This window comes from Agelaius tricolor, unplaced genomic scaffold (genome assembly GCF_023055355.1).
Source record: "Agelaius tricolor isolate 1412-34295 unplaced genomic scaffold, bAgeTri1.0.p SCAF_8, whole genome shotgun sequence".
NCBI lineage: Eukaryota > Metazoa > Chordata > Aves > Passeriformes > Icteridae > Agelaius > Agelaius tricolor.
Window position 1 is genome coordinate 14,359,011 of NW_027269268.1, and position 27,965 is coordinate 14,386,975.

The 27,965-nt window shown below is 42.8% G+C and overlaps 1 protein-coding gene and 2 long non-coding RNA genes across 12 annotated transcripts in view; 1 reads left to right on the forward strand and 2 right to left on the reverse strand.

Moving 5' to 3' along the window:
• TSPAN5 (tetraspanin 5) overlaps window positions 1-11,558 on the reverse strand; it is an 82,572-nt gene extending 71,014 nt beyond the window's left edge. Inside the window, exon 1 of one of the 3 annotated variants that reach the window (XR_011679920.1) lies at window positions 10,940-11,558. Coding sequence is in view for 2 of the 3 variants with exons in the window: in XM_071431669.1 (XP_071287770.1) it covers window positions 10,940-11,020 (81 nt within the window). In the remaining variant the exon portion in view is untranslated. The remainder of the gene's footprint in view (window positions 1-10,939) is intronic. The other 2 variants (XM_071431669.1, XM_071431668.1) reach the window with 2 other exon arrangements.
• Window positions 11,559-11,592: 34 nt separating this feature from the next.
• Window positions 11,593-27,965, forward strand: part of LOC139592158 (uncharacterized) — a 32,479-nt gene continuing 16,106 nt past the window's right edge. The window contains exons 1-4 of one of the 7 annotated variants that reach the window (XR_011679926.1): window positions 11,593-11,863; window positions 12,564-12,766; window positions 13,984-14,076; window positions 14,226-14,297. This is a non-coding gene — a long non-coding RNA (uncharacterized lncRNA). Of the gene's footprint in view, window positions 11,963-12,563; window positions 12,767-13,983; window positions 14,077-14,225; window positions 14,298-27,965 lie in introns of all 7 variants that reach the window. The other 6 variants (XR_011679923.1, XR_011679922.1, XR_011679925.1 and 3 more) reach the window with 6 other exon arrangements.
• On the reverse strand, window positions 12,014-27,899 carry LOC139592160 (uncharacterized). Of its 2 annotated transcripts, none has more exons than XR_011679929.1 (2): window positions 17,259-27,899; window positions 12,014-17,129 (listed from the first exon to the last, which is right to left on the reverse strand). It is a non-coding gene; the product is annotated as an uncharacterized lncRNA (long non-coding RNA). The 2 variants fall into 2 exon arrangements; XR_011679928.1 differs by having other exon boundaries at window positions 12,014-17,132.

The window sequence follows — 27,965 nt, forward strand, 5'->3', positions numbered from 1 at the left end:
AAAAATGTAATTGCCTCACATTCCCGAGTCAAATGCACACTTATCTGCATGAAAAAAGTTTCTGTAGAATAAAACATTGATTCAAATATCACCACAAACCTTTAGGCTACCCAGGCAGTGGTTTTGCCTATCTTCAAAACAAAGAATACAAAAAGAAAGCAATGTTTTCAAACCACACCCAGCCCCACAGAGCTGAAGTGGGAACACTATTTGTAACCATGCCAGAGCTCCCAGCAGGAGCAGAGCAGTAGAACACAGAGGAAGCAAAAGTCCTTCTCTGCATGCAACAGCAGTTAGATGGATTTCCAGCCTCTTCAAGTCCTGCTTTTAGGTACATAAATTAATAAACTTCTGCTTTAGCAAATCAGAATTATTTTTTTAAGTACTGTGTTATTCTGTGTATGTATTATGTATTTATATGAGTGTATATATATATATATATATATATATATGCATGCATAGTGTTATATATATATATATATGTAAAATAAATGCGCTAAATGGATACAAGCCTTTTGTATGTAACAAGCCATCAGAAAGGACACTACTTGGGAATGGATAATCATGACAAACTATCTCAGAGAGGTCATTTCCCATCTAGGAGGCCACTCCAATGAAGGTTTAGCACTATTAGAGGGAGTGGCACAGTGTTTGGAATAACATTTATGGGAAGGAAAAAAAAAAACCAGAGAGGTAAATGATGCAACTGGGAATAACATTTATGGGAAGGAAAAAAAACCAGAGAGGTAAATGATGCAACTGTTCACTTAAGTTCAAATGAAGTTCACATCACAATAACCTTGGAAGACAATCACTGCTTTTTGTTTTTCTAACATCACTGAGCAAGCAGGAGTAAACAGATAACCACTACAACTCTTCCAAAAACAGTGAAGATCAAAGAGCACCAGAGGGGCAGCATCTACATGACCGTGCTCACTGGAGTGAGCTAACTATTGCCCCAGCACCATGTTTTACGCCTCTGTGTACTCCATACTCCAAAACCACTTTACTTAGAGGTGAAACAGGCCATGCTTGTACAATCACTTAAAGTTGATCCATGCAGGGAAGGGAGAAGCCAGTCCTACCATCTTCCCACACTTCATTCTTGGAGCCAAACAGCAAATCAATAGAAATTGACCCAGAAGGGAAAGTTCTCAGCCAGATCTGGTAAGTGACTGCTGTCAGTCCACTGAAGCTGCATTGACACATTCGGCTCTGCAGCCTTGTGCCAGCCTCAGCTGTCTGCCGCCTCCTCCTCTCATTTTGATACCAGAATTCCCCACATGAAAACCAACCCTGAAAGGTTCCTACAACCAAAGTGGAAGTGGTCCTGCAACAGAAACAGGTCCTCCTAGGCATTCACAGATGAAAAAAGAAATTGAGCTAGGCAGCAGTTCACATGCCCCCTTAATGGCCACAGAATGAAAAAGAAACAAGAGAATGCTTGTGATATCAAGCAATATTCATTAAAAACTGGACCTTCGTTATTTTTAATTGCAATCCTATATATTTTATATTTATATTTTTTTATAGTCTTCACAAGCCAGATGGATGAATTTTCATCAAGAAATTAATTGGATAACTTCTTGAAAAATAGGAATTTTAATTTTACAAGTCTTACCTCTTCTTTTTTAATTATTTTAATTATAGATTTAATTAATGTTGGACTGACTGAATTCACACATATTCCTTTAGACATATACCCATGTGAACTGGCAGTCAGGAAGACAACTTCTACAAAATGCTATATTTTACCCACATGTAACAGGGAATCTTTCTGGTTTTATATTTAAATGTCAAAAATTAAAATTAAAAAATCTGAAACTCTTGCTCTGTGCACAGTACAACACTTCTCTGAGCTGAGAGGTGCCCGGGGTTACTTGGCAACCCTTCTTGTTACCTGGGAGGACCCACTGCTTTGAAATGTCACCATTTCCAAATTCTGTGCCCCAGTGTGAAACACTCCAATCACATGGCACTGCAGAGACATCTTCCACAAGGTGACACAGTTAATTGAAGCCCAGCACTAAGCAACAAAACCCTTGCCAGTATCTGGGAACCCTTTTCCTCAGTGTGTCTGCTCCTACATAAAACCCATTTACAGCACATGGCGGGAACTCCCTTCAAGCTTTTTAAATCACAAGATTTTTAGATCACAGCACACTGTTAAACAGAATGTAGCAGCAGAGATGCACTTCAGTGAGAGGGAAGCACACAGAACTCAGCCTCACAAGGGTAAGTATATGCCCTACATGGGTAAGCAAAGCAAAGGTATCCAACAGGGACAACCTGTGGTGCAGGCCTGGACAAAATGACAGGCACCAGGTGGATCTGCTTGGGGTGACATCCCACACACAGTGCTGCTGCACCCTTGCTTGGGGCACCAGAGCTCAACTGAGAGAACCTGCTTTTCTTGATACGGAGAAAATCCTGACACAAAATAATGTTCCATGTCATGTAAGATTAGCCCCTAAATCAACAAAAATTAAGCTGGAATCTCATCAAGTGTAATCCACAAACACCAGGAAACACCCCACAGGCCGAGTTCCTGCCAGCATCCTTGCAGTACCACTTATTTCATACTCAGTGCCCTCTAAGAACAGTCTACCAGAGTAATGGCAGCAGACATACTCAGGTTATAACTCATCAATATCATGTTGATGAAGTGAGCAAAACAGAAGCCTCTATGAACCAAAAATACTGTACATATCTAAAGATACCTAGTCTTCTTTTAATGCTTTTTTCTAAACTAAACATGTTTAGAAATAACGTTACTTGCTTATTGAGGAGGAGAAAGAGAACCCATTTAAGCAAAAGTTCACATAATTCTTTGGTTGTTCTTCCCTGTAAGAAGTTCTGCTGTTGGGAAAACCAGGAGGCAACAGGTACAGAATAGGTACATAAAGTGTTTTCATAATATTTCCTTGCTTTGCTGCAAGAGGAAAAAAGCTCTTCTGTCACCACACATCAGGAACGTTGCTTGAAATGGTTTTCAATACAACTTGATGTAACAGAGTCTTCACTAGGAGCAGAGGGATTTTCAAGGCCTTGAAGAGGCATATTGATTTTTCCCAGTTCTGTGGAAAATTGACAGTTCATTCATAAGATCCTGTGTGTGTGATGAAATACTTATTCTAAATGCTGTCCAGATGAAAGTGACTGGAAAGCTGAAACATTAGCTGAAGGATCAGATGTAGAGACTGATGTGTATTACGATAAATACTGCTACAGCCTCGTTTAGTTTATAAAGCTATAGAAGTGGGATCTGACTGTTTTTAGCATCTCTGCAAGTCAGGCCATCTGGAGGTTATATGAGATCACACTGAGTCAGAGTTTGATACCAAATCAAGCACCCCTGACTGCAAGCCTCAGTGTGCCAGTGACATTTTTAAATGCCAGCATACGGAGAAGGCTGAACTGCTCTAGATCTCTGTGTATGTTACAGAAGCAGCCACACTGAGCACTGTGCCAACAGTGACATCCACCCACACCAACCCTTACACCTGCACAAAATACTGCTGAAATCAGGGAAAATCTGTATTCACAGAGAACCACATGTGAGAGACTGGAAGGACTGCTGGCTCAAAGTATTTTGGGTGCATGTGTAGGAGAGTAGGTAGGTCAGGCTTTGCTCTGGAGAGGTGATGCCCTGCTCTGCACACACACATCCCCCCATCTGGACCTGTATCCCAGGCACACAGTGGTCACCACTGCCTGCCACACCACGGGCAGTGCTCCACACCCTGGAGCCCAGTCCAGGCCCAGAGGGGGCAGATGACCTCAAGTGCAACCTGGGAGAAGGGCCCAGGAAAGACAAAGGGTACTAAACTGAAGCATGAGGCAAGCACAGGTCTTGACCCTATCTGCTCTTGGAATTTCTCTCAGCTGAACACAGCTGGAACTAGGAAAGGTAGCCATACTTGTTCTTTTCTATATCCTTTCTTTCTCTCTTCCTCTTCCTTCTTCTAACTCTCTCTTCTCAGAGTTTTGAGTAACCTAAAATCAGATGGGCTTGGGGTTGCTAAGTTGAATGGGCTAAGTCAATGCTTTGCGAAGTGTCTAATGTTGAGTGAATGCTGCTCTAAAATTTTGCCAAAGCTCTCTGATTTCTCTGAAGTTGCCAGTGAAGTTTTTTGTTGTCCTGACCTCTTGACAACATCTTGTCAGTATTTCTCCTGTGCATCTAACCCAAAGTATGTGAAAAACTGTAAACCCTTTCAGGAGTCTCACCCAGCAAGTGTTCTTTGAAGCCCTGCATCACAAGATAGGATATTTTGAGGCAGGAGCAGCAGCACAATCAAAAAAAAAAAATAGGATGTTTTCCAAATTCATGTGACAGTACAACAAAACACAAACAGATTATTCTTTACTGATTTAAGGCCTAATGCATTGCTGGATTTTGCACCGTAAAACTGTCATGAAGTACAAGTCAGTACATTCATTAAAAATTGGATAAGTTTTTTTGTTTTAATTCTTTACTGCATTGTAACAATATTTTCTAATTTTTAATTAGAAACAGACAAATTGTACATGAGTACAAAGTCACTATAAAATTCAAGCAACTGGAAAAGTCAGATATGAAAAAGTTTAGAACAGTACCATACTGGAAGATGCTTTTATGGCTAATGTTGACAGTGACTTCTGGGTTATCTCTAACAGAGCTGGGTTACTTCATGAGCTGTTCAGCTCCTTGCTCTCCTGTCTACATCAATAAAACAATTACAGTCCTGTTGACAGGCTACCAGCCATGCATTTGAGAAGCATGCTGCATATTTTGGGCAAGGCTCCCCTACAGAACTATAGCTAAAGACCAGAATTTCCTAACTGGTAGAATTAGGTCAAGTGATTTTTTTGGGTCAAAATATTTTCTCTCACCTCCAGTTTTAACTGAAAGCAAAACATTATATTCTAAATGCCCATAGCAAATCTTCACAGGTTACTGCTTTTGGTTAATGGAATATGAACTGTTGAAGTATTCAGCCTGAGCACTTAACAACACATCAGCTTCTTGCTCCAAATTTCTAACTTGTAGCAGCCCTGGTGCCAAAACCAGTTTATATTTCTTTTTCAGAGACTTCAAAATGTCTATTTCTGGAATGGGACTCAAAAGAAAAGGAAATGATATTTCACTAACTGTAAGCTCAAGTTTCTCATCATCTACAAATCATTAACTTGCATCTTAGAGAGTCTGAGGAATAAAGAAGAAATTAAACTTCACTAAGAAGTACATCAGGATTATTGTAATCTATAGAATTAGGTTTAAGAAAGCATTCTTAAGTAACAGATTACATACATACTTTCAAACTCCTGTCCAGTGCAGAAGATAGAAAAGTTCCTTACATTTTTCTTCTTACTACTTTCCACACAAAAACAACATCAAAAAAAAAAAAAAAAAAAAAAAAAATCCCAAACAAAAAAACTCCTGAACTCCACCAACTCCCTCCAAAAAACATTCTCTCCCAACATTTTCAATCGGAAAATTATCCTACGTCAACTGCACCTTATATGTAATTTTTTTGTTTGTTTACAAGAACATGCCTTCTGGGTTCCCATCTGAAAAAAGAAAGCATTTCTTCCCTGGAACAGCTCATGCCTTCCCTACATGCCTGTTACATCTTACACTGCAGCTGAATATGTGCATCCTATCCTAATACATACACCAAAAAGTTCACAGTGCAAAGGCTGCCTCATTAAAATTAAGGTAGCACATCCACCTTCAAACTCAGTGTTGCAGAACATTAATTTGTTGCCTTTATTATGGAAATATCATCCACATGCAACAAGGGCAATGGGATTAGGAGCAGTGCTAACTTCTTTCTACACACACAAATATCCATAAGATGTTTCACTGGCACACGTATTCTGTGGGGCTGCCTGTGCTCTGGGTGCCATTCACAAGGATCAGCTCTTCTCTGACTGACACACAGAAAATTCAAAATTGACTCTTCATACTTTGAGATAGATGTGCCACCAGAAAAAATGCATTGTGACAATTCAATCAAGGTGAAAGACTGGCAAATACATTTACCAAATTCATCTTTAACACAGAAGGAAAGTATATAAGCTGCACATGATAGTTCCAATAATATTCACTTGAAACTCATTGACATCAAACAAGAGAAGCCACACAATTAATCACAATGGGTTTTCTCTAGTTCTAGTTATGCTTCTTCAATCTTTTAGAAACTAGAAACATCAAATAACTTAAAACAGTAGCACATTTATAAACACCCAATTTTGGCAAAACAAATATTTAAGAGAAAGAAACAGTTTCTCCCAAGTTCCTCAGCTATTTCTTTTTATATTACCAATGATACAGCCTACCACCAAGTTGTGAGGAAACACAAGGCAAGGAAAATTTTTATTCTACAAATGACCTCTACAGATCTGAAGCAAGTCCCCCCAAATCCAGCAGTTACTAAATTTTTATATGCATTTGAAAGACCGAGGCTGCATCTGCTGAAAGAGACACTGAGGAATTCAAGAATGCCAACCTCACAATAATGCATCTATTTCACCAATATATACACCCCCGCCTTTCACTGTTACAAACCAGTGGAGTATTTGCCCAAAACAAGAATTATTCTGTTTCTGGCAAGACCACTGGTGGAACACTTAGCTATGCTTCATCTGTGCTAAGAAGAAATGTAAAATAAAAAAGTCATTTGATCATAAAAGGGGGAGGGGAGGGAAATGAACAGAATGCTTCCACTTCCACTGCAAGGACATCCTCCCAATGCAAATTTTTAAAGATCAAATGCTACAGAATGCATCTCAAAATTGCTTCACATTGATTTGTTTGGGTTTTTTTTTAAACACTGTGGCAAGGGAAAAAATCATAAAATCAAAACTTCCTTGTGCATATCTGAAAACCAGCTGACATCAGAGAATTATCCTCTCCCCCTTTGAAAAACAAACTATCAACATTGTACAGAATTTAATAAACGATCTATTGGTTGTCCTTTAAAGGTCAGTGCACTTGTCCAACATTTCTCCTGTAACACATTTACATAACCTTATTTTCTTTCTGCTACCTTTCTGTGATTCAGAAGACATCTAGATTCCCATATGGTTGCCATCAAATACAGCAGATGCCAAGCAAATTAAAACACAAGTTATGATTCGTAATATGCTGATGTATCATAATTGCAGCATAGCTCATAACTTAGAGTGAATCACCAGCTAAAGTAAAAGTTTCTGAGGTGTCAGTGCTTTTTATACATCTTTCAATTAGACCAGGGTCAGTGGAATCAAGTGTGGACTGAAAGTTAGAACTTTACAATAGTACACATCCATGGTTTCCATCAAGTATAAAAAAGCAGAGAGAACAACTAAAAACATCTCTTGGAACTAATAGTCAGCCTAAAACTGTCTTCCCAAAGTAAGGGGAAAAGAGAGGGAACTAGTTCTTGCCTTTTGTGAAGCAGGGCGGCCTACTTTGACCTTTTGCACCATACCTTTATCATCATTCTGCGTGGAAGGCAAAGGGGGAAGGAGGCATTGTTTGTTTGCCTGCTTTGAGTACAGGAAAGCATTCTATCACCTCTACTACAGCTTTATGCTCCACCGAGAAAGGAGCAGAAAGGCTCATGAGGAAGCAGCGTCTATGGCAGCAGCTGCCAGCCGGGAAAGGTGGCACACGGAGCACGTGGTGCTTTAGCACCAGCAGCCCGGCAAAGGGAAACACTGCACCGCCTTCCCGCTTCAGATTCACATGCATCTGCGCCTGTTAGCTCTTTGTCCCTAAATATTACTGCGGTGACTGCCCAATGAGCTTTCCTTTTCCTCACCAGCACAGTAGTCTCATAGAATAAGCTCTTCTGAACAAACATTGCCAGAGTATTTACCAATTTTAACACTGAATTGACACAAGAAATTAAGCCTGCAAATCTATCTAGAACATTAATTATGCATAGACTCAGCAGATAATACTGTTTTCTACAACAGTATGAAACACATATTTAGGCAAGAATACATTACCTGGGCTGGTGAAAGCCTGAGAACTACCTCCTGTCACCTTTAGTCACAACTACACACACAGCATTGGAGTGCAATTTTTCCATATTCATTATCCTCATAATTCTGATGTGGTTTTTAAGGCATGAAATACCTGACCAACACAAAAGAAAATAGACAAAAGGGTCTGGCCATTTATTTTGCCCCTATTCTGTGGTATTTAAAGCCTCAGATTTTTGTAATAACTTCAGTTTAAGTAGCAAGTACAATCATTCCCTGCATAATTTCAGCAGATCTATAATATTCTGCTATTCAAAGCACTGACAATTTTCTTGTCAAAATCATTACTCTTCCAACTCAGTTCTCTTTATTTTTAGTCCATTGTTTTTATGATGCAGAACAGAGGTATTTTCTTTGTTTACATTAACATTTTAAAAGGTTTTGTTAAAACCACTATGTAATAACACTCAGATAGAAGGCCTAACAAGGTGTGCTCCCTGTTTGCAAGACCCTGGAAAGTGTCATGGGGTTAGGATGATGACCTCTTCACCATTTCAGTCTATTTATTTACAATGGCTACGTTAGTGGCTCTTTTTGATTATCACTTTCTGTAAACAACCAACTGAATTTGCAATTTTCATTTACAGCTTTTCTGGCCCAGTCATTGAGGAGTTTGCTATTACTTCAGTAAAAATAATATTAACATGTATTCAACAAGAATATCTGCCTATGTTTTCACTCCAAATCACGAGAGATGTGGTAATAAATGCAGGCTTTCTCATAAAGAGATTACAATATTCTAAAGAAATTACTAAACTCTCAAAGTGCTTGGTCTTCATGAATTTCAATAAGTTTTGCCAGAAACACAAATGAGACAATTAGCATTTTGCAAAAGAGGAAATCTGCAAGCAAGGGCCTCACATCAAGCAATTGGCAGAGTGGGTGATACACAATTATATTTCTTCAGGCGCTCAGATCAGCATTCCAGCAGTATAAAGCCTTTGGCCCATTCAGTATACAACACAGGCACACTTGCCATCATGCAGAAGCTACACTGCATCAGCCTCAGAAACACAGGAGTAAGAAAATCACTAGTTACAGAAAACCTCAAACATAACCACTTCCCCACTTGCACCATCCAAACATTCGCCTTCAGAGAATACAATGAAGGAAATTACAGGATTTAGAGCTTTTGAGACACTGACAATGTCTGAAAGAGCAAGTTAACATGGTTCTATATATTCCACCATAATCTCCCTCTCTCAATCCAAGGACACAGCACACAAGTGTTCCTCACACTACTAGCTCCCTACTGAAAAATATCCGTGCTCACAGCAACATATGCCCAGCAAAATCAAAACAAAGAAACAGACAAGGGCAAAGAACCATGGCAAACTCAACCACTGAAACCTGGGCCAAGAGTACAACCACATCAGCTCTGTAGGGTAAAACTACTACAAAGCTCGCTACATCTGCCAGGGTCGGTCTGAGGCCAAGTAAACACTGACATAAAGCCACAGTCAGCTTCACTCTGGCTGCAAACCTTCCTGTTTAAGAGAAGTAATACAGTATGAAAGTGGACTTAATCAAAACTCCCATCCTTTCAAAACATCTTCTTCAGATATGTTTATTTTCCAGGAACAGACCTGAGGTTAGCTATGGATACCTGCTATCCATGTAACCACTGACCTCTGCTCTCCCCAAAGGGACAAACAGAAGCCCAGCACTGCCCAAAAGGTTTCTCTCCTCTGTTCTTCCCTACCTTCATCCATAACCTTCAAAGTGGTGTTATGGCTTTTTTCCCCCAATTCTCCTCTCTAGTCCAAACAAGCCACTATACCAAATATGTATTCAACTTGCTTCCAAAGGCCCTCAAAAACACATCCACACTATCTGGGTTTGATCCAGAACTGGACTCGATGATCCTGGTGGGTCCTTCCAACTCAGAATATTCTGTGACTCTGTCAAGCTGGGTTTGTGCATGTTTCTCATTGCACTGTGGAATACGTCATGTAAAAAGGAGAATTATACATGCAAGAGCCTTCACCTGACTTTAACATTCCATGCAGTGAGAAGACCTCACCACTCACACATGTGTGAGAATGCTCACCTCACCCCACCATCCCCCTGTAGTTAAGAAATCTGGCACAAACTCCAAAAACAGCTGCTTCTCTTTCAAATCCAACACACTGAGAAGATGCTAGAAATACTAATACAGGCAGGTTACATTTCACTGTACAGTTCTGCCTACTCCACAGCCGGTGGGCAATGGTGCAACAAGATACTGGGCAGGCAGATCAAGCAGTGCAGCCAGGAATCCCAACAAATGCCCAAACAGGCCCCCTACGGGCTTGCACTTTAGGTATGGGTGGAAATACCTTTTCCCCCTCCTCCATCCTATTACTGCTGCTACTACTATGGGTTAACGGCTAATCATAATAAACCTGAGCCATACACAACTTCATCATTGTGAAATCATTCAGCACTGTGCAGAAAACCTGAGCTGTGATTCTTTCTATTATTTGCATCGAACAGGGATGGCAGCGTGAAAACATGCAGATCAATTCGTTCTCCATGCCTGGGTGCCTGGTTGCTCCCTTCCTCTCCCACCACAAAGCAGAGGTGGGGGAAGGAAGGAGGGAACACGAAAAAAGGAAAAGACGGCGAGGTGGGAAGAAGGCACGAAATCCGCTTCGTACTAACAACAAAAGCAATTAAGAGGGCCGGAAGGGAAGAGAACCGGCACCCTGGGGAGGTGGAGGAATGCAGCACCACAACTTGCCCGGGGAAGGGCTGACCGGGGCGGTCGGGTCGGAGGCGGCGGCAGCCCTGGCCTCGCACCCGTGCCCCATCTAAAATGCCCCCGCGGCCTCACGCCGGGCTGTCACTCGTCCCTGCCGCTCCTGGCCGTGCCCGGCCCGGCAGCGGCCGGGGAGGAGGAGGAGGAGGAAGCAGAGGAAGACACGAAACCGGCCCCACTTACCCAGAAAATGACATTGAAGCCGAAGATGAAATATTTGATGCAACAACTGACTTCAGGCCCCTTGTAGTGCTTTCCGGACATCCTCTGCGCTCATGAAGACGCTTTGCTCGCAGCCAGGGTGAGAACCAGAGGGGGAGGGGGAGAATTAAAAAGGAAAAAAAAAAAAACAACAACAACAAACAAAAAGGAGAAAGACTAGGAGGAGGGGTCTGGGAAGACTAGGAGGAGGGTGGGGGCAAGACTATGAGGAGGGGTCCGGGGCCGGCGCGGCGAGCAGAGCTCAGGGCCGGCTCCGCGCCGCGGGGAGATGCGGCAGGAGCGGCGCAGCGGCGGGTCGGCTCCGACTTGCCGGGCGCCGGGGATGGCCGGCGAGCAGCTCCCACCTCCTCCTCCTCCTCCTCTTCTCCCGCATGGAGGAGGCCCCGGCTGCTCGCGGCGGGAGGCAGGAGAGAGCGACAAGAAGCAGGGCGGCCGCCGGCAAAGGCACCGCCAGGGCAAGATCGGCCCGGGCAGAGGCCGGAGCCGCGCGCCCCCTCAGCGCCAAGGGGCCGCCGCGCGCGCCCCGCCCCGCCCCGCGGCGTGATTGGCAGCGCTCCCCGCCAATCCGGCCGCGCGAGGGCCGCCGGCTCTGGGGGCGGGGCGGGAGCGGCCCTGAGGCTCCGCCCGGGCCGGGCGTGCCAGGCTGAGGGGCTCCAGCCCCCCGTCCCTCCAGCCTCCCTTTCCTTCGTCCGTCCGTCCGTCCGTCCGTTCGTCCGCCGGTCCGCCGTGACACAGGCCGGGGAATGCCGAAACAGCGAGGACTGGCCCCGCCTGGCACAGAGAACAGCGCTCCGTCAGCGGGAGAGCTGCCAGGAGGGCAGCGCTGGTTCGAGGCTGGCTGCGGTAATGAGGAGGAGCAAGACCGTAATAGATGGCACCGTGCAGGTTGTTCTCAATGGGCGCCGTCAGGTCGCCTCCCACATGATCTCGTATGCGCCACACGCGCAGGAACGCATGAAGAACCATTTTACAATGATCGCTAAGGTTTCTATTTTAACATCCCCTGAGTTTATATTGAACATGACAGCCACAAAGTTAGGGGGCTTAGTTTTATTCATATGCTTTGGAATTCAGAGTGTACATAATCTGGCATTAACAGCATAATTAAGAGGTTTTCTTTGCTGAAGGATGTCGTCATTTCAATGGATCAAGTCTTCAAAGTTTCCTGGTCCATCTCTTAATGGAGTGGCTGGAGAGGAGGAGGCTCAGGGCTGACCTTACCACTCTACAGCTCCCTGAAAGCAGGTTGTGACAGGATGAGAGGAAATGGCCTCAAGCTGTGCCAGGGAAGGTTTAGGTTGGACATCAGAAGGAATTCCTTCCAACAAGAGGGTTGTTAAACATTAGAATGGGCTGCCCAGGGAGATGGCAGACTCACCACCGCCAGAGGTGTTAAGTAAAGACTGGATGTGGCACTTAGTGCCACGGTCTGGTTGACAAGGTTGGGATTAGTGAAAGTTGGTCTCAGTCTTGGAGGTCTTTTCCAACCTAATTGATTCTGTGTTTGTGTGATTCTGCAAGTATAACTTTTGATTCAACAGATGGAAGATTTCTTTATAATAAAATACATTTCCCATCTTTACAGGATTGCAAGGTAACACACTTCAGAAACGTGATACTGATAGAACTAGAGAAGACAGTCTTAATTCAAGATCACATCATATCAGTTATGGGGCCTTGTGAGTCTTTTTTGAGAGTGAAGAGAAATATTTGTCTATTGCATCTGGTAGATGATGAGAAGAAAAAGCATCTGCTGAAATGGATCTATGAAAATAAGTGATGTTTTTGGTAAATGAGAAATTAACACATCTATACACTTCAACCATGACTGTATAGTTTATCACATGAGTGTTATCCCTGTGTCTATTTTTAACACTGTCTTTTCAAGCCCATCCATGGGAAGAGGGTAGAAAAGGGTGAATAATTAGTCATGTATGTGTTCTGTACCAGTGGATAAAGGCACATCACCACTTACAGTAGGGTATGGTAATAATGTATTATATAAAGGTGCTGTTTTTACAAGTGGCTTCAAATATTGGTGACAAACTGTACAAACATTTATAATATCACTGTCATAACATGCTCCTAACATCACGTGTTTGCACCCTTTAGCATTTTAATTCTTCACAAGCAGGAGCAAAATATTGCAGAGTAATATTTATTATGATAAATTCAGTAATAATATCAAATGTTTTACCTATCAATCCATTAATTCCCAACAACTCAAAAAGAAATGCAACCTACATCATTTATAGCATCATATTTACATGAGTTCACTTGGTTTCTCAATTGAGCATAGTATTATTAGCCAAGTGTCCTTTTAGAGCCAAAAGCATTTCATGTTGTCCCATCATCTGATCAGCTTAAGGATGTCTGGTTGTAAGGGCTAGATTGCTCACTTGAAGAGGGTATTGAACACAGAACCCTGCTCTTTTTAATTCACTTTGTGTGTAATAAGCAAGCAGATAGCAAAGGCAGAAGAACAGCTTTGGTATAGGTAATTGATCTTTCAGAATGCCAGCTGTAGCAGAGCCTTCTGCACCTGCAGCAGCCTCTCTGAAAACACATTTTGCCTCCTGTCCTAAACAAACAGGGATTTAAAAAAATCCCCATCCTTCAGCTTTGTGCCATCTCTTGTGGATTGCTTCTTACATGCTTTGGGCACCTAGGCCTGGAAGCTGAGCAGGATGGCTGTGACAGCACTTTAAATTCACTGTTAGTTACCAGTCAACACTGAATTCTGCTGTGATGTTTTGGCACAAAAGCCCGAGGTGACACTAAGCAGGAGCAATATTACCTTTTCTTGCAGAAGGGCCAGACAGTTATTCAAATTCCATCAGTTCATAATTCATCTGCCAAGGCACAGGAGTACTAATGGGCAGTATTTCAATGACAAAGCTGGTTCTAGCAGCACAGTGCTTCATAACACCAGCAATGCTTTGATTTGCTGCTGATATTGAGATAAAGTCCCATCTGAATGACTTAATCTATTTCCCATCTCTAAGATGCAGATATAAATGGACTTCTTCTGACTAAAGACTGGCCAACTCTAATCTTAAGAAGTGTGTCAAGTTTGAGAAGTTCATATCTTAAAAGAGGTATAGTTGCGGACTCTGAAATTCTTACTTCCCACCAAGTAAAGGGTCCTCTACCCAATTCCTGAAATCAATCATTTCTTAGATCCAGTACTTCTGTCTTTGTGTCAGCTCCTGTTTTTTTGATCTATGAATTCTTTTACATTTTCCAGGGAAAAAGAAATGCAAGCAGGAGTGACTCGAGAAGAAAAATAGCAGAGCAGTACAGTGAAGGCTGTAGTTCCGTGAGTTATCCCATTGCCAATCTCACCTCATGCTACATGCACTCAGATAAACATCTGTGGTCTAAGAAAAGTTCAGTGTCTGTGTCCATAAGTCTTCTTACCTCCTAGACACTCCATTTTTTTGGGAATTCATAGGATAGCAGTCTTTTTCCATGGGGAAACCATAGAGCTTTCTGACAGACAAGATTCATAGAGTCAGAGGTGTTATCTAAATAACACACCAGCTCATCATGTCATTTGTGTTCATTTTATAGTTTTGTAATCATAAAACCACTTTGTTTTCTGCTTAGCAAAAGTGCAAGCACTGATGAAGGGACATTGTTTAGGTTTAGAAGGAATTCTGAGATAAGAATTTCATAGAACTAAACTCAAGTAGCGATACAAGTTGTACTGGCCTTGGTGGAAGTACATGCTCTGCCCCAGATGTGAACATGATTTCAGCTTCCCTCAAGACTAATAAGTGCAAGTACTGACTAATTACTGTTATGGGTAACACTGGTGAGTATTGAGCTGCTTTTTCATCTGAAACTTAGCTCTCAATACTGGATAATAATATCATCTCACAGGACCAGCCCAACATCATTATAATGTGATAACAGCAATGTTGTTAGGATGACTCACAAAGCATGAAGCGTGTCTATACCTCTACAGGGTTAGAGGCCAGAAACTGCAGCTAAGGCTTACTAAATAACAGCCAGTAACCAGCTGCATCGTGTCTGATTTTATTTTCTCAAGACAGTGTGTATCTGAGCCTTTATTTCCTTTTGTGTCAGGCACCTCGAGCTGCTGCATCTGCTCCTTGTGGGAGGAAGGGGTGGGAGTGGTGGCACGCTTCCTGCCCACGGCTGGGCTGTGCGGGCAGGGGCAGAGGAGCGCCCGGGGCTGTGGCTGCACCGCGGTGCTGCTTGGGGCAAACATCCTGGCACTCAGCTCTGTTTCTGCACTGGTGCTGTGCCTCAGCAAGCCCCTCTTCTGGAGTTTACACAGCTCTATCTTATCAGGGATTAAGCCCCGACAAGTCTATACAACAGTGAAGCAGGAATAGTAGAACATACCTGGTCCATAGCTCACTGGCACGCAGTGGCTGCAGGTGTGGTTCCAAGCACTCATACCATCAAACTGGCTCAAAGGGCATTCATTATGAGGGAGTTATTACAACCATTTTATGGGCACGACAGTGACAGGGTTTAATGAGATAAAACACATGCATTATTCTACAAAAAGAGACACAGATTTGCAGTCCTAAATTAGAGATAACTGCAATCAGTGTGGGTAGTCACCTCCCCTTCCATTACTGGTGCTATGGACCATGGTCCTTAAAATGGATATAAACTTAGACTCCAGTAAGTGCCAAATTTATCTTTTTCACTTTTACTGCTAAAAGTACTGGACAAACTCTGCAAATTTGGAAGCTTCTCACTTCCCAAGCATGGGCTATTGCTTGTGTATACCTGAAGGTTCAGGTATAATTCTTGATGATGCTCTGTCCAAAGGACAACTGGTGTTTATCCAGTAACGGAACACCATATGATCTTCTTAAGGTCCATTAGATTTTTCAAGGCCCTCTGACTTGCTTTCAGTCATTGTTCATCATATAATACAGGACACATTCAACTCAGAAGTTTAACTTACAGTGTTTGCTCTGTAATACCACTCAGGAGAGTGACTGTTTCCTCTAAGTGTGCTTTTAGTGGTGATAAGATTTTCTGCAAATCCACCATTTTAAGTAATCTTTGAGAATGTTTCCCCCCAAGGGTTTCCTTTGCTCAGGCCTAAACCACCCAAGCTTCTCCCATCCGCCCTGTGAAGATTTTTGTTTCTCCTGGGAGCCTGGATCAGAGTTTACTGCAAGAACAATCCCTCAGGAATCATTCTGGCACCTCTTTCCAGGAACATCTGCAGACCTGTCAGAAGGTCAAGGAGTGCAAGCAGGTGGTGGGATGAGAGCGTGCACGACTGCAAATCTGGCTGTTGTAAGCTTCAAGTTGCTGCCAGAGTGGTAGGAAGGGAGGCTAGAAGAGCAATTAATCTCAAAGCCCAGCTTCTAGAAGAGTTTGCCATCATGGCCTAGCCAATAATTGAACTAAACGGCATGGAATACCTGTTTGGTCAGCTTGGTCAGGAGTTCAGCCCCCAGACCTCTGTGCAAGCAGGAGCCTAAATTGTGTTGCTGAGAACAGAGTGGAAAAAGCCAACTGTGCAAAAAAAAATCTCATTTCAAATCCAAGTAACATTTTTTTTCATTGCTTTTTGATTCAAATGGCTGAAGAGATGCTGTGATCTGACTCTATGTCCCTGCCTTCACAGCAGAGAGCTGATCCAAAACCCTCTGGGGAGAGCAATGAGGTGCACAAGGGGGTCAGCACCTGCTGGAGGAGGGCCCAGCAGTGCAGCCTGGCTACAGGGAGCCACCTCCCCCCCTCTGCTGGGAGCAGGCTTGCTCATCTGAGCTATGGAAAGAGCAGTGACAAAAATAATGTCATCTCTGCTGTGACATTGGTGTCTCCTGTCTGTCAGACTGTACAACAGGGCCTCTAACAGTTTATTAGGACTGTGCAAGTGAGCTGATAATCCCAAAGGAAGCTTGGTGATACATTTAAGCTGATTTCTTCACAATTTTGTGTCTGGTTCTTCAAACCCACCATCTCTATTCACATCCAGTGACAGCTCCCACATAGCTGGATCAAAGATACCAGTTTCCTTTAGCTTTGCTATTGACACTTCTGATTTCTCAGACGTTATGCAGAGCTGCCACAGCAAACGTAGCACTTGTATCAGCACTGGTGAACAGGTATTTTACAGCAGTATTCTGTATAGCTTGTATCAGTGGACCTGCTTAGGAACAAGGTAAATAAAACAAGTTTATTTAAACATTCCCAAAAGGCATAAAATAGCACTACTAGAGTGATTACAAACATGGCTTTTTGCTTCCCACAGTGTCATAGGAGGAATACACAATACCTGTAATTATGCTACATCTGACATTCTGGGCTCAGTAACAACATTCTGCTTGTGACAAGATCAAGTAGGACTTTGTTTCTCGACTACTTCCAAATGTGAGGTGGCTCTTCATAAATAATCTGCACATGTTACACTTCAGGCACCTGTAAAAAGGAAGCACTTCAAAAAATTTACAATTTACTTGTCTCCAAGTCCATTAAATGGAAATTTCTAAGCCTTTCTTACTCTCTTCTGTTGCGTTAACAAAACCAGAAACCTTTCTGCAGATGAGAACAGAATAGCTACTAATATTCCTGTTGGGTCGAACAGTTACTTTTGAGGTCTGTTTATTCTGGGGCTCATCTCTGCTGAATGCTTCATTACCTGTGTTTCTCTGTGAGTCTTGATGGGTGGAGTTCATCTGAATTTCCTGCTCTTCCACCACACTAGTTAAACCATCAGCTTTTTTTTTTGCTGTCATAGCGCTTTAAGAAAATTGAACTGTGAGAGACTGCTACTTAGAAAAGAAAACCCACCCCAGAGCTATTTCTAGATTCATCTTCACCTTACTATTTCATGTCTCATCATCTTTAGGCACATCTTTGGGCTCCCACAAAGGTGTTAAAGTGCACTAAGACTTCCAGGTTTGATGTTTTAGATTATATTACCTTGGAAGCAGGGACAATAATTCACTCCTCCTTGTTCCTGCAAGTGGCAAGTGTAAAATGTCAGTGCTGTGACAGCAAAACAGCCAAAATAATTTTTAATTTAAAAACCTACCTCTCTCTTGTTTTGAACTCTGGATACAAATACATCTATAGACACATGATGTGAACCAGTAAATACAAGTAACAGAGTTGAAAATGTGAAGAAACTGATAAGGAAAACTAAAGTGGTATCTTCAAAAAACAGATTTTTTGCCTATTCCTCTTGTCTGCTTTCAGGCAGGAGAAATCTTCCTTTTGAAGTGGGTCTTCTTGCTCTGTATAATGTATCAGTCTGCAATCGTGAGGAAAGTTGGAATTTTTCATCCAGAAGTATTAATTTTTTGAAGATGTTGACTGTGGGCAAAATATTTTTTCTTAAAGGAAAGACATTGCTGCCTCAAATCACAGTGACGTGTATGTCAGTGTCTAAAAGTTTTACAGATTTTTATACCACCAAATTCACCAGATCAAGGCACGTGGCAGTGACTATTCAGGACACTATGATGCTGTATTCCAGTCTGAGTGATGAACTGTTAAATGTGCCCCACTTATGCATACACCTATGAAATAAGACTTGGTGAAAATTGTATTATACATGGAATGGAAAAAAACCCAAGAACAGGATCAGGAAGTGTTTCCTCTTTGTCTTGCAAAAAAGCTACCACAGCTTTTTCAGTAAGTTTCAAAAGTTTGAAATATTCATCATGAAGGTAAATCTGCTAAAAGCATCAGCTGTTTCAAAATGTTAAGCTATAAAGTGGGTGGGCCGAGAGTTTACAACGAGTCCACTGAGGGCTAAGCTCGGTCACTGAGCTGGGAACATAACAGCTGCACGAAAAGGAGGTCCAGCCATCTAGTGGTAAATGACCTCGCTGTGCAGCCTGCTGCTGTCTGCCTTCCTGGGGATGCTGCACCTCAGGGCCAGTGTGCTCCAGACTGGGACAAAGGGACATTGCCCAGATTTTGATTGCATCTGTACAGCAGCAGTCAGAGAAAACTTTGGGCAGTTTTCCATAATCCCATAGCAGAGAACACACGTCCGGTGGATATGCACAACCGAATGATGCAATGCACTGGTGTCCCACTTCACACATGGAAAAGAAAGATTTAAACCAAATTGTTGACATCTGAAACAAGAATGATGCAATCAAACAACTACACGAAGAAAACCATATGCTGAGTCCAAGCTGGAATGAAACATTTACCCATTAATTTAGTGAGAGTGAATGTTTTATATCTTCTATGTGGTTACAAAGTAATAGAAAAAACATAACCTTGGCAAAGCCAGAAGAGACATCAAAACAGTAAACCATTAAATACTTCAAGGAAAGTTTAAAAACCAAACAATTTGTATGCCTGAATACGTCTCAGAATTGAGCAATATGCCAAAGCTCCCATTGCAAAAGTGATCTCAATGCTCAGAAGACCAAGTCTCCTTGAAAACAGTCAGATACAAGTCCTACAGGGCCTAGTTTGCAACTTGCTTGGGCACTCAAAGTAGGTATCCAGTGGGCTGGTGTAAGCAGTCTGGATATGAAATGATCATTGGTGAACTCATTTGACTGCTACTCAACACTTTTGAAATATCAAATTTTGTCCAAAGCACAGCCCTTTCTTGGTTTACAGACACATGATGCTGCATTGCAGCTTGTAGTCAGCTTCCAAACACTGGCCAAAGTGCAGTCATGGTTATACCAGGCATGGCCAGGTGAATTTGGAATAACTCTGTGAAACTCCAAATAGTTAACTTTATGCTCTGAGAATTTTTATAACTGCAACCAAAGCTTGGTTCCAAGTAGTTACCACAACATGAACTGATTGTAGCAGAAACATTTGTTCTTTATCAGAAAACACAGTACTGGAGGGACCACAGAAGATAATGCTTCCCTTGAGGTAGGGGATAGCCAAAGTCAGCTGAAAGCCACTAGTGTAGAAAAGAAATACAGCTGTGTCCTCCCAGAGTGGTATTAGCTACTATATCTCAAACCCTCACTTCTCTTTGTGAAAGGTTTCTGTTACAGTGATAGCTAAAAAAAAGCAGGGAGGAAACATCTGGCTACTACTTTGAAGTGGTTCTTACCATTGATTTCCCAATGTAACTCTAGAAAACAGATGCAAATTCATCAGGCACGTTTTGACAAAGTTCTGTTCTAAGGAGTATTTGGCCATGGAAAGGATGAATCTCCCAATGAGCAATTGTGCTCAGTTTTCATTTGGCCTTTTTCAAACATGCTCTCTTACCTGGCTAACAGGAGAAGTTAACTGCCTGGTGCCTGAAACGTGTTCCCCAGTGGGATGCCTCACACCATCTGGCTTTACCACTTCCATTTCACTAATGGATCACATCTGATATTTGCATTGAATCCTACACCACAACACTTTCAGAGCTGTCTGAAAACACAGACTTTAGAAAGAAAATGAAGATAAAAGCTGTACTTCTCACTTCTCTGTTTTACCCACCAGGAAGCTGAAGCAACAGATAATGTGTAATGGACTTTCTTAAAGCATCTCAGTAAATCAGTGGCCAAGTTTGCTGCCTGTTCCTGCAGTCAGCAGTAAATAGGCTAGAGCAGAACACTGGACATGAGCATCCTGCTCCAAAATCTGACAGTCTGCTTTTCCATTCTTTTTCTGGTGAACAAGACCTCATCTTTGGGATGGAGTAGCACCCAAATCTGCATTCCTTTGCCATATGTTTTGGAGATGCATTGAAACAGGGTTATTTTTTAAAGACTTAAAAGTGGAATTTAAAAGCTGCTGACTTAAGAAAAAGGGGTCAAGAAGGAGAGCAACAGAAAAGGGATCAATGTTTTTGGGCAGAAAACATGGAAACAGCACCTCCTGCAATTTATAAAACACCCACTGGTGTCAGGTTGGGGTGGTTTGGCAATGAGTACACAATCCTGGAGACATTTGGGGCTCTCTGCACTCGGGGCACTGCTGCTGCCTCACTTTCCACTGCTCTGCAGGTCGCCTGCTGCGCTCTGCAAACACTCTCCTCTCCTGTGGTTATTTTTGAAGCAGCTCCTTAAAACAGATGTCCTCATATGTGTCTCTTCCCTGCTACACAAATAACACTTTGCCTCATGCTCCTGTCATCCTTTTGAACTTAATTTTAAAAAAGGGGAAGAAAAAGGGGGTTAAGAAGAATATCCTTTCCCATTGGTGATTTCTGTTGTAACTTTCATGGCACTGTCACTCTGAGGCACGTGAGTTGCTTTTGTACCCTTCATAGAGCAATCTACAAAGGTTTATTCTTTCTGGCCTTTCTCTTTGCCTTTCTAAAGATTCTTCCCTCTTTAGGCCCTTTCCAACTCTCCCTCTTCTCTTTCTCTGACTTCTGGATGCACAGCAAACACCACAGGTCTCACAAAAACTTCCTCTTGGGTAATACTACTGAAGAATCCACGTGTACCAGTTACACTTTGTCCTCCTTGCACAGTCGTCCTGCAGCTACCAGTACCATTGTCTGGCACCCAGGCACACCTGCTTTGGGCACCTCAAACTTCTCCCTTGGAAAGACTCACTCTCCTTAAATACTTTATCCTTGATTCTCTTGGTATTTTTCCTAAGGAAGCAAGTGGAATGTGTGCAGCTTGAGATGCAATGATTAAAGGAGGTGCTAAATTGTGGGAAAGCATATGAAGTAAAATACCCTTAACAGAACATTTGGCCTAAATGTTATTTTCTGGTACCTTTTGTGCACACAGGCACTGACTCTGCCAGCCTTGCTCACTGAGTAGGCAGGAAGTATCCCTAGGGGTTTAAAGGGAACTGATCAATAAGGTCCTTTCCATGAGTGGAGGAAGCCAGCACAAGCCAGCAGAGGTGGAAGCAGAGGAATTACGTAAGTCTATGAACTTTGAGCTCACATGTGAAATCCCAGCTCTGAGAAAATCAGTAAGAGTTTGGGGATTTTGGCTGAGGGTGGAGAGGTTTTACCACACAGCTTATTGGGCAATGTTTCTACCAAAGTGCAAAACTAAACTAATTTGCAGAGCCAGAGGCTTCAAACAAGAGAAGAATATTCTCCTCTGTATCCAAGGTCCTATGTACAATCAGCAGTGACACCCCTGGAAGCTAAACCAGGGAATTATAGTTTAGAAAATGCAACTTCTCAGAGGCAGCCCTGGTGGTACAATAGCATTCCTGAATAGCTGTTGTGACACTGTTGTTAACAAGGCCTCTGGAATGCCAGACAAGGTTTCAACAATTGTTAATCCCACTCAGTTTCATTTGCTTCTTCCTAGGGGACTGCAAAATTATCAGGCTGTCCATTTCTACTCCTCCTCTTTGCCTGATGTCTGAGAGCAAGGAGCAAGGTCCTTCAATCTCCAGTGCCTGCAGAAGCTTTGTTACTGGTGGCACAGGGATTATAAAGAGGCCATAGTGTAGGGACAGAGTTTAAACTGGACTCATAAGGTTCAGAACTTGTTTTTTCAGTTTGTGAGTTTTTCTTTTTTTCCCAACCATAGCCTTTCTCTCAACAGCCATGCTCCCCCTAATGCTAGAGAAGGAAAACAGCCTTCTCCAATTCAGTGCTGTGTAAGAGGAGATGGTAAGATGCTTGACACACAGACAGGCTTTGCACACCCTGTGGAGCTTTTTTAGCCTTAAGTCACATCTCCCAGCATGGCTTGGCCAGCAGAAGAAACCGAAAATGGGAAGTGTTGCCTGCTAGGCACAGCTCTGTGCTATGCTGTGAACTCTTACACCTTTGCTGCTTCAGCACAGAAAATGGGTCACAGTTGTGATTTCAGGAGGAGGCCATTGGCCCAATTGCTCAATAGTGAGAAAGGGAAAACTTAAGCTGCTGTTCTGCCAAGAAAAAATCATGACCCAGCATGATGTGAGCCTGAAGATGGACACTGAAGTTGCATACGCTGTGTGGTTCCAGATGAGCGGGCATGTTAACCACACCCAAATACTAAATCAAAACAGAGCAACTTAATTAGAGAAGATAAAGTAAAATCAAACATCCCCAGCCCCACAAAGCAGCCATGCTGGGAAACATGGAGGCTCCAGCCTCCTTATGCCAGCACATGAAGCCCATTGGCAGGGATACAAACATGGCTACACAGAGCTGGGAAGACACACTCACAGAGGGTCAGGTCACCTAACAAGAACATGGGCACATAATGATGGGAAATGGGGAACAGTTTTAAACTTAAATTAGATAGCAGGAAGATGTTCTTCACTGAGGAGGTGCTGAGGCACTGGAACAGGCTACCCAAGGCAGCTGTGGATGTCCTGTTCAAGACCAGGCTGGATGGGACCACCCTGAAGTGGTGGGTGACATCCCTGCCCATGGACCAAGGAACACTCAGGGCAGCTGCAGTACAGCATCTCTACCATAAACACTGAAGCTCTCAGCATGATAGGGAGAGAGCAAAGACAGAGAAGGTAGCAAAGGCCTCTTGGTGTCCTTCCCCAGTGCAAGGGGCAGGGGTTTAAAATCTCCCACATACCTGTTTCAGGTACAACTCTAAGATTTCACTGTCAGCACAAAATAGGAGAGGGGAGGAGGTTCTCTTTAGGGGAGCAGGTTGAGGGTGGTGGACAGTAGGATAGGACACCTGCTGTTGCTGGCTCTCTATCAGCCCTAGGACATACATTCCTATCACCACCAGGATAACACCTATCCCTCCCTCCCTGAACAGTGCAGAATTCACCTCTCTTTCCATACAGTCACCCTGGCAGGTGGAAGATAGGCCAGGAAAACCCATCCAGGGTGGATGTGGCACTATGCCTCTGGCAATAGAAAGAGCTTGCTGCAGGTCACATCTCTCTTCACAGTGCCACAAAAGCCTGAGCCACCTCCTCCAGACACCCTCTGTCCCCTGCTGTCACCAGCTGAGACAAAAAAGACTAGTTTTGTTTTAGTTAATTTTAAACCAGTGAAAGCTGATTATTGCTTAGTAAGCCTAATCCATGCCTACTCTCTAGACACGAAGGGAAAATATATATGTTTTCCTTTATATAGCAAAGAAGAATAGACTAAGACAAGAATCTCTTCAGAAACTACAAATCAGAGGACTTGGTGAGAGCTGTCCAATTTTATTCTCTTCCTTTCTAACTACCATTGCAACCAGGAGTTGAAATTCTGCTGGACTAAAGATTTCAGCAGAGCGTGGTCAGCTCTGTGCTATCAACATCCTCATCCTGCAGGCTCACTCACTTTGAAAAAGATATTCCTCCATGTCAAAAGCAGCAAATTTCAAAAGCAGCAAATTTCACAAGCAGCAGCCAATGAAAAATCATGGAAACTTAGGTGCCTGTGACAGCTGGAACAAAGGTTTAGCAATACATGTCATGCTGTCTGCATCAAACCACGGGCAACAGATGTACTTTGACACCAAATCCTCTTTCTTCACATTTAGGTGTATTAACTGAGTAAGGGCTTCCTCCCACATACCTATTTTCCATCACCCTTAATACATGGCATTCTGTCACCCAGAGTGTAAAATGCAGTCACCTTTTCCTTCAGGTCACAGAGCAACTCCAGCCATGCTTGGAGCTAAGCAGTCTCCCAGCTGCCACCACTTGAGTCTCATAGCAGCTGAGGCTGATTTAAAGGCGGCAGACAGCAAAGTCACATCAAGCAAAGCTGATCCTTTTCTGCTGCAAAATTTACACGTGGAAAGGCAAGGGCAGGCAATAACAGTCCATGGATCTCTAAAAGAATTTGGTGCAAGGTGCAGAGCTGCACCAAAATGAAAGCAATGCAGGAAGGCTGCTGGGTTGCCCACGTGCCCTGGGGCCAGGGGAAGGTAGCAGCTTTATCTGCAACCATTACCTGTCTTGGCCCTCTGGCAACAGAGTCAGAGAAAAAAGAGCAAGATCTGCACTCTCATTCCCCTTCTCTCTTTCTGCAGATGCAAATACTCAGATTTTCAGACTGCTTTTTTGCCTTCCCATGCTTCATCACAGCAAATATTTGCAGGAGACATAGTGCTTTCTTTTGAGCCACCTCCTCCTTAAACCTCGATTCTCCCTTCACCCTCTTCTGCTTTGCTTTTCTATTTATATGGTTTACAGTAAGGGTAAAGGGGTTTCTCTCTCCACCCTCCCCACAGGGGTGAAACCTGACAGGTTTGACCTAAAGCCATCACTTTTCTATTGCTGTCATTGTAACAAACGCACTCTTATTTCTCAGGGTTTTCATCACAGATGCATACCAGATAAATTTACCTGTGCAGGGGTGAATGGCACTCTTAAAATACTTGGGTCCCTTAGAATTTAATCTACAATACAATTTATAACTAGCAAAATGGCACCTGCATATCCTAATAGGTCTCTAATCCCTAGCTGAAAAAGCCTGGGGGATATTAATCCTGCAGAGCTTAAAATCAATTTCAGATACAGACTGAACAGAGTTAATCAGCAGTTCCATGGATCCAGCTGTCTCATTCTAGGGGCAGACACCTTATCTAATACAGGCAAGATCTATATGAGTAACCCTTTGATAAGCATCACCCAGACTGAGCTGGAAGGGGTTTGTAATTGTTTGGTTTGTTGCAAAGAGCCATGGAGAGTTTCTTGTGGGCCTGTGAAGCAAAGCAGGCAGTTTGACGAGAAGAAAACAGTGAGCATCTGGGGCTTGATGACACACACTGGCAGCAGAAAAGCTGCAGGTGGGTGCCATCATCAGTAACAAGAGGTTATAAATGTTCATAAGCTTCAAAGTGCTTTTCTTCATGAGTATGCTGGAGCAGGACTGCTCTGCTCCCCTGCAGATACCAGCATCTTCCTATCATCTCCAGTGCAGTTGCTTTATCCTTATCAGCAGAGCCCACAAATCGTTTACAGGGGAGTAGGCTGGTCAGGTTATCTGGCAGCCTTAAAGCTGTCTCCTTCTGACAAATACCACACATTCTGCTCTAGGAAGGGCTGGCCCTTACTTGGAACAGCAAAACAAGCCTAGTGGTAAATAAATCTCAAGTCAAATCCAATGAATATATCCAAAGGGAAGCCTCCCAGTGTCAGGCAGATAGGTGAGTTTGAAACCTGAACTTTGACAAAATAATAACTGACAGCAGCTGCAAACCAGAGCTGACAGAGCTGGAGGAGTCACATGCACTTTAAAAGTGGGCTTTGTCTTTCTTTGGTTGTGAGAAAAGGAGTGATCTCCATTTATATCATCTAAGGCAAGATAACTAGTGCAAGGTAGGTGAGGGAGCAAGCCAGCCTTATTTTTAACAACCAACAAAATGAAACAACTGATTGGCATCATGCAGTGCTGAGACCAGTGTGACTCATACTGAAAGGACAAATTGTCCACGACAGGATATGAACTATCACATACAAATACCATCACCTTTTTCCCCAGCCAAATGCATGTCCATAAAGCCAGAGAACAGGAAGCACATCCTTGCCCCTGGCATAAACCCACCTGATGACAAAGAACATCTGTCATTATGCAACTTTTCCATGCAGCCATTTTCTGTGGCAGATACATGTTTGCCAAAGGACATCCTGTGGCAGATACCACAGATGACTGACTGGGGGAGAAAACACTTTTGTCTTATGATTTCACAAGATAAAAGTCCCTTTTCTATTGGTTTTCCATGTGCATGACTGAGTTTTAACTTGACTGGTTAGAAGAAGAAAGTAAGTTCATCCATTCACAGTTAACTCACATGTAAACAGGATTTCATAAATATTCCCACTGTCCCTTGGCAGCAGTGGCAGCCTCCACTGCAAGAGGAATCACATCTAAGGAAAATTATAAAGTCACACTTTGAGCACCATCCTTGAAGTCAGTGAAAATTTCTTTACACCCCTAGTGACATCTGACATCAAAGGAACTGTTCTGATTGCTTCAAGAAGATGTTCTGCACTGAGTCAAAAAGCCAAAGCCCTAATTACAGTACCAGAAACCTGAGGACCAGCAGCCACGTTCTTTCCCTGACTGTCAGCTCAGAGGCTGGCACAGCAGGTTCAGCCAGAAGCGAACTGAGCACCAGCAGTGCCTGCAGGATTTCCTTGGTTTTACCTCGGCGCTCAGAGATGCCCTGTTCCCCTTTGAACCTTGATTAAAGCTGCCCAGGCTGAGCTGTCAGCATGACTCAGCAGCAGCAGCACCATACCCAGTGCTCACACTGAGCTTCTCTCACTCCTGGGCAGAGGTCACAGCTGCATTACAGATCTCCTCAGAAAGATTCTGTGAGATAAAGGCACCAAACATGGCCTATGCATCACACCAAGGTCCATGACAAAACCAGTTACCTCAATTACATCTGAGGACTGAAAAAAAATGCAAACTTCTTGTAGCTATAAATCTTACAATCTCCTCCCCCTCCATATTTTTTTCAAAGGAAAGTAAGTTATTGCTGGAATTCTCTATTATTTGAGCTTATCTTCAATCAGTTCTTGAAAGATTTGTATCCCCTTACTCTTGGACTGTAGAAGATATATCTTCAAGAAGTTATTATGTGGACTGGCTGATATTTTTGTAAGCTTAATAAATAAGATTTTCCTTATTAGCAAATTACAGTAGAGATACATGAAAGTTAATTTTATGGAAGTTTATTAAACTTCCTTTACTTCTAAAACTTGTGTACAAATAACACCCAATTAGTTTTAAGAGTATTTTTATCTTCAACTAAATTTGTCTAGAAAGGAGTTAAGTTTTTCAGGAGGCAACATGATGTATCAAATCTGATAAGACATTTCTTTGGCAGAGAAAAATCAACAGCTCTACACAGAACAGTTGTGGCAACTACATCAAGGTCGGGCTTTTACTCCTCTGCAGACACAGACTCAGCATGGAAACTCTGAAATGCAGAAATTTAGAAACTGAAATTCAGGCTGCAGTAACAGGTCAAAATCCCTAAAAAGTAAAGTTAATACCTAGGAGAGTGAGGGGTTTATACATATTACTATTTATCAGTAACAGTAGTTCCTTCCTTTTTGCAGGCTTCATCATGAATTAAGTATTCTAGAATAACCAAAGGAAGGAAAAAAACCCCACAAAAACCTTCCTCTCAAGGAGACCCAAGTATTGCTCTTGTTAATTCAT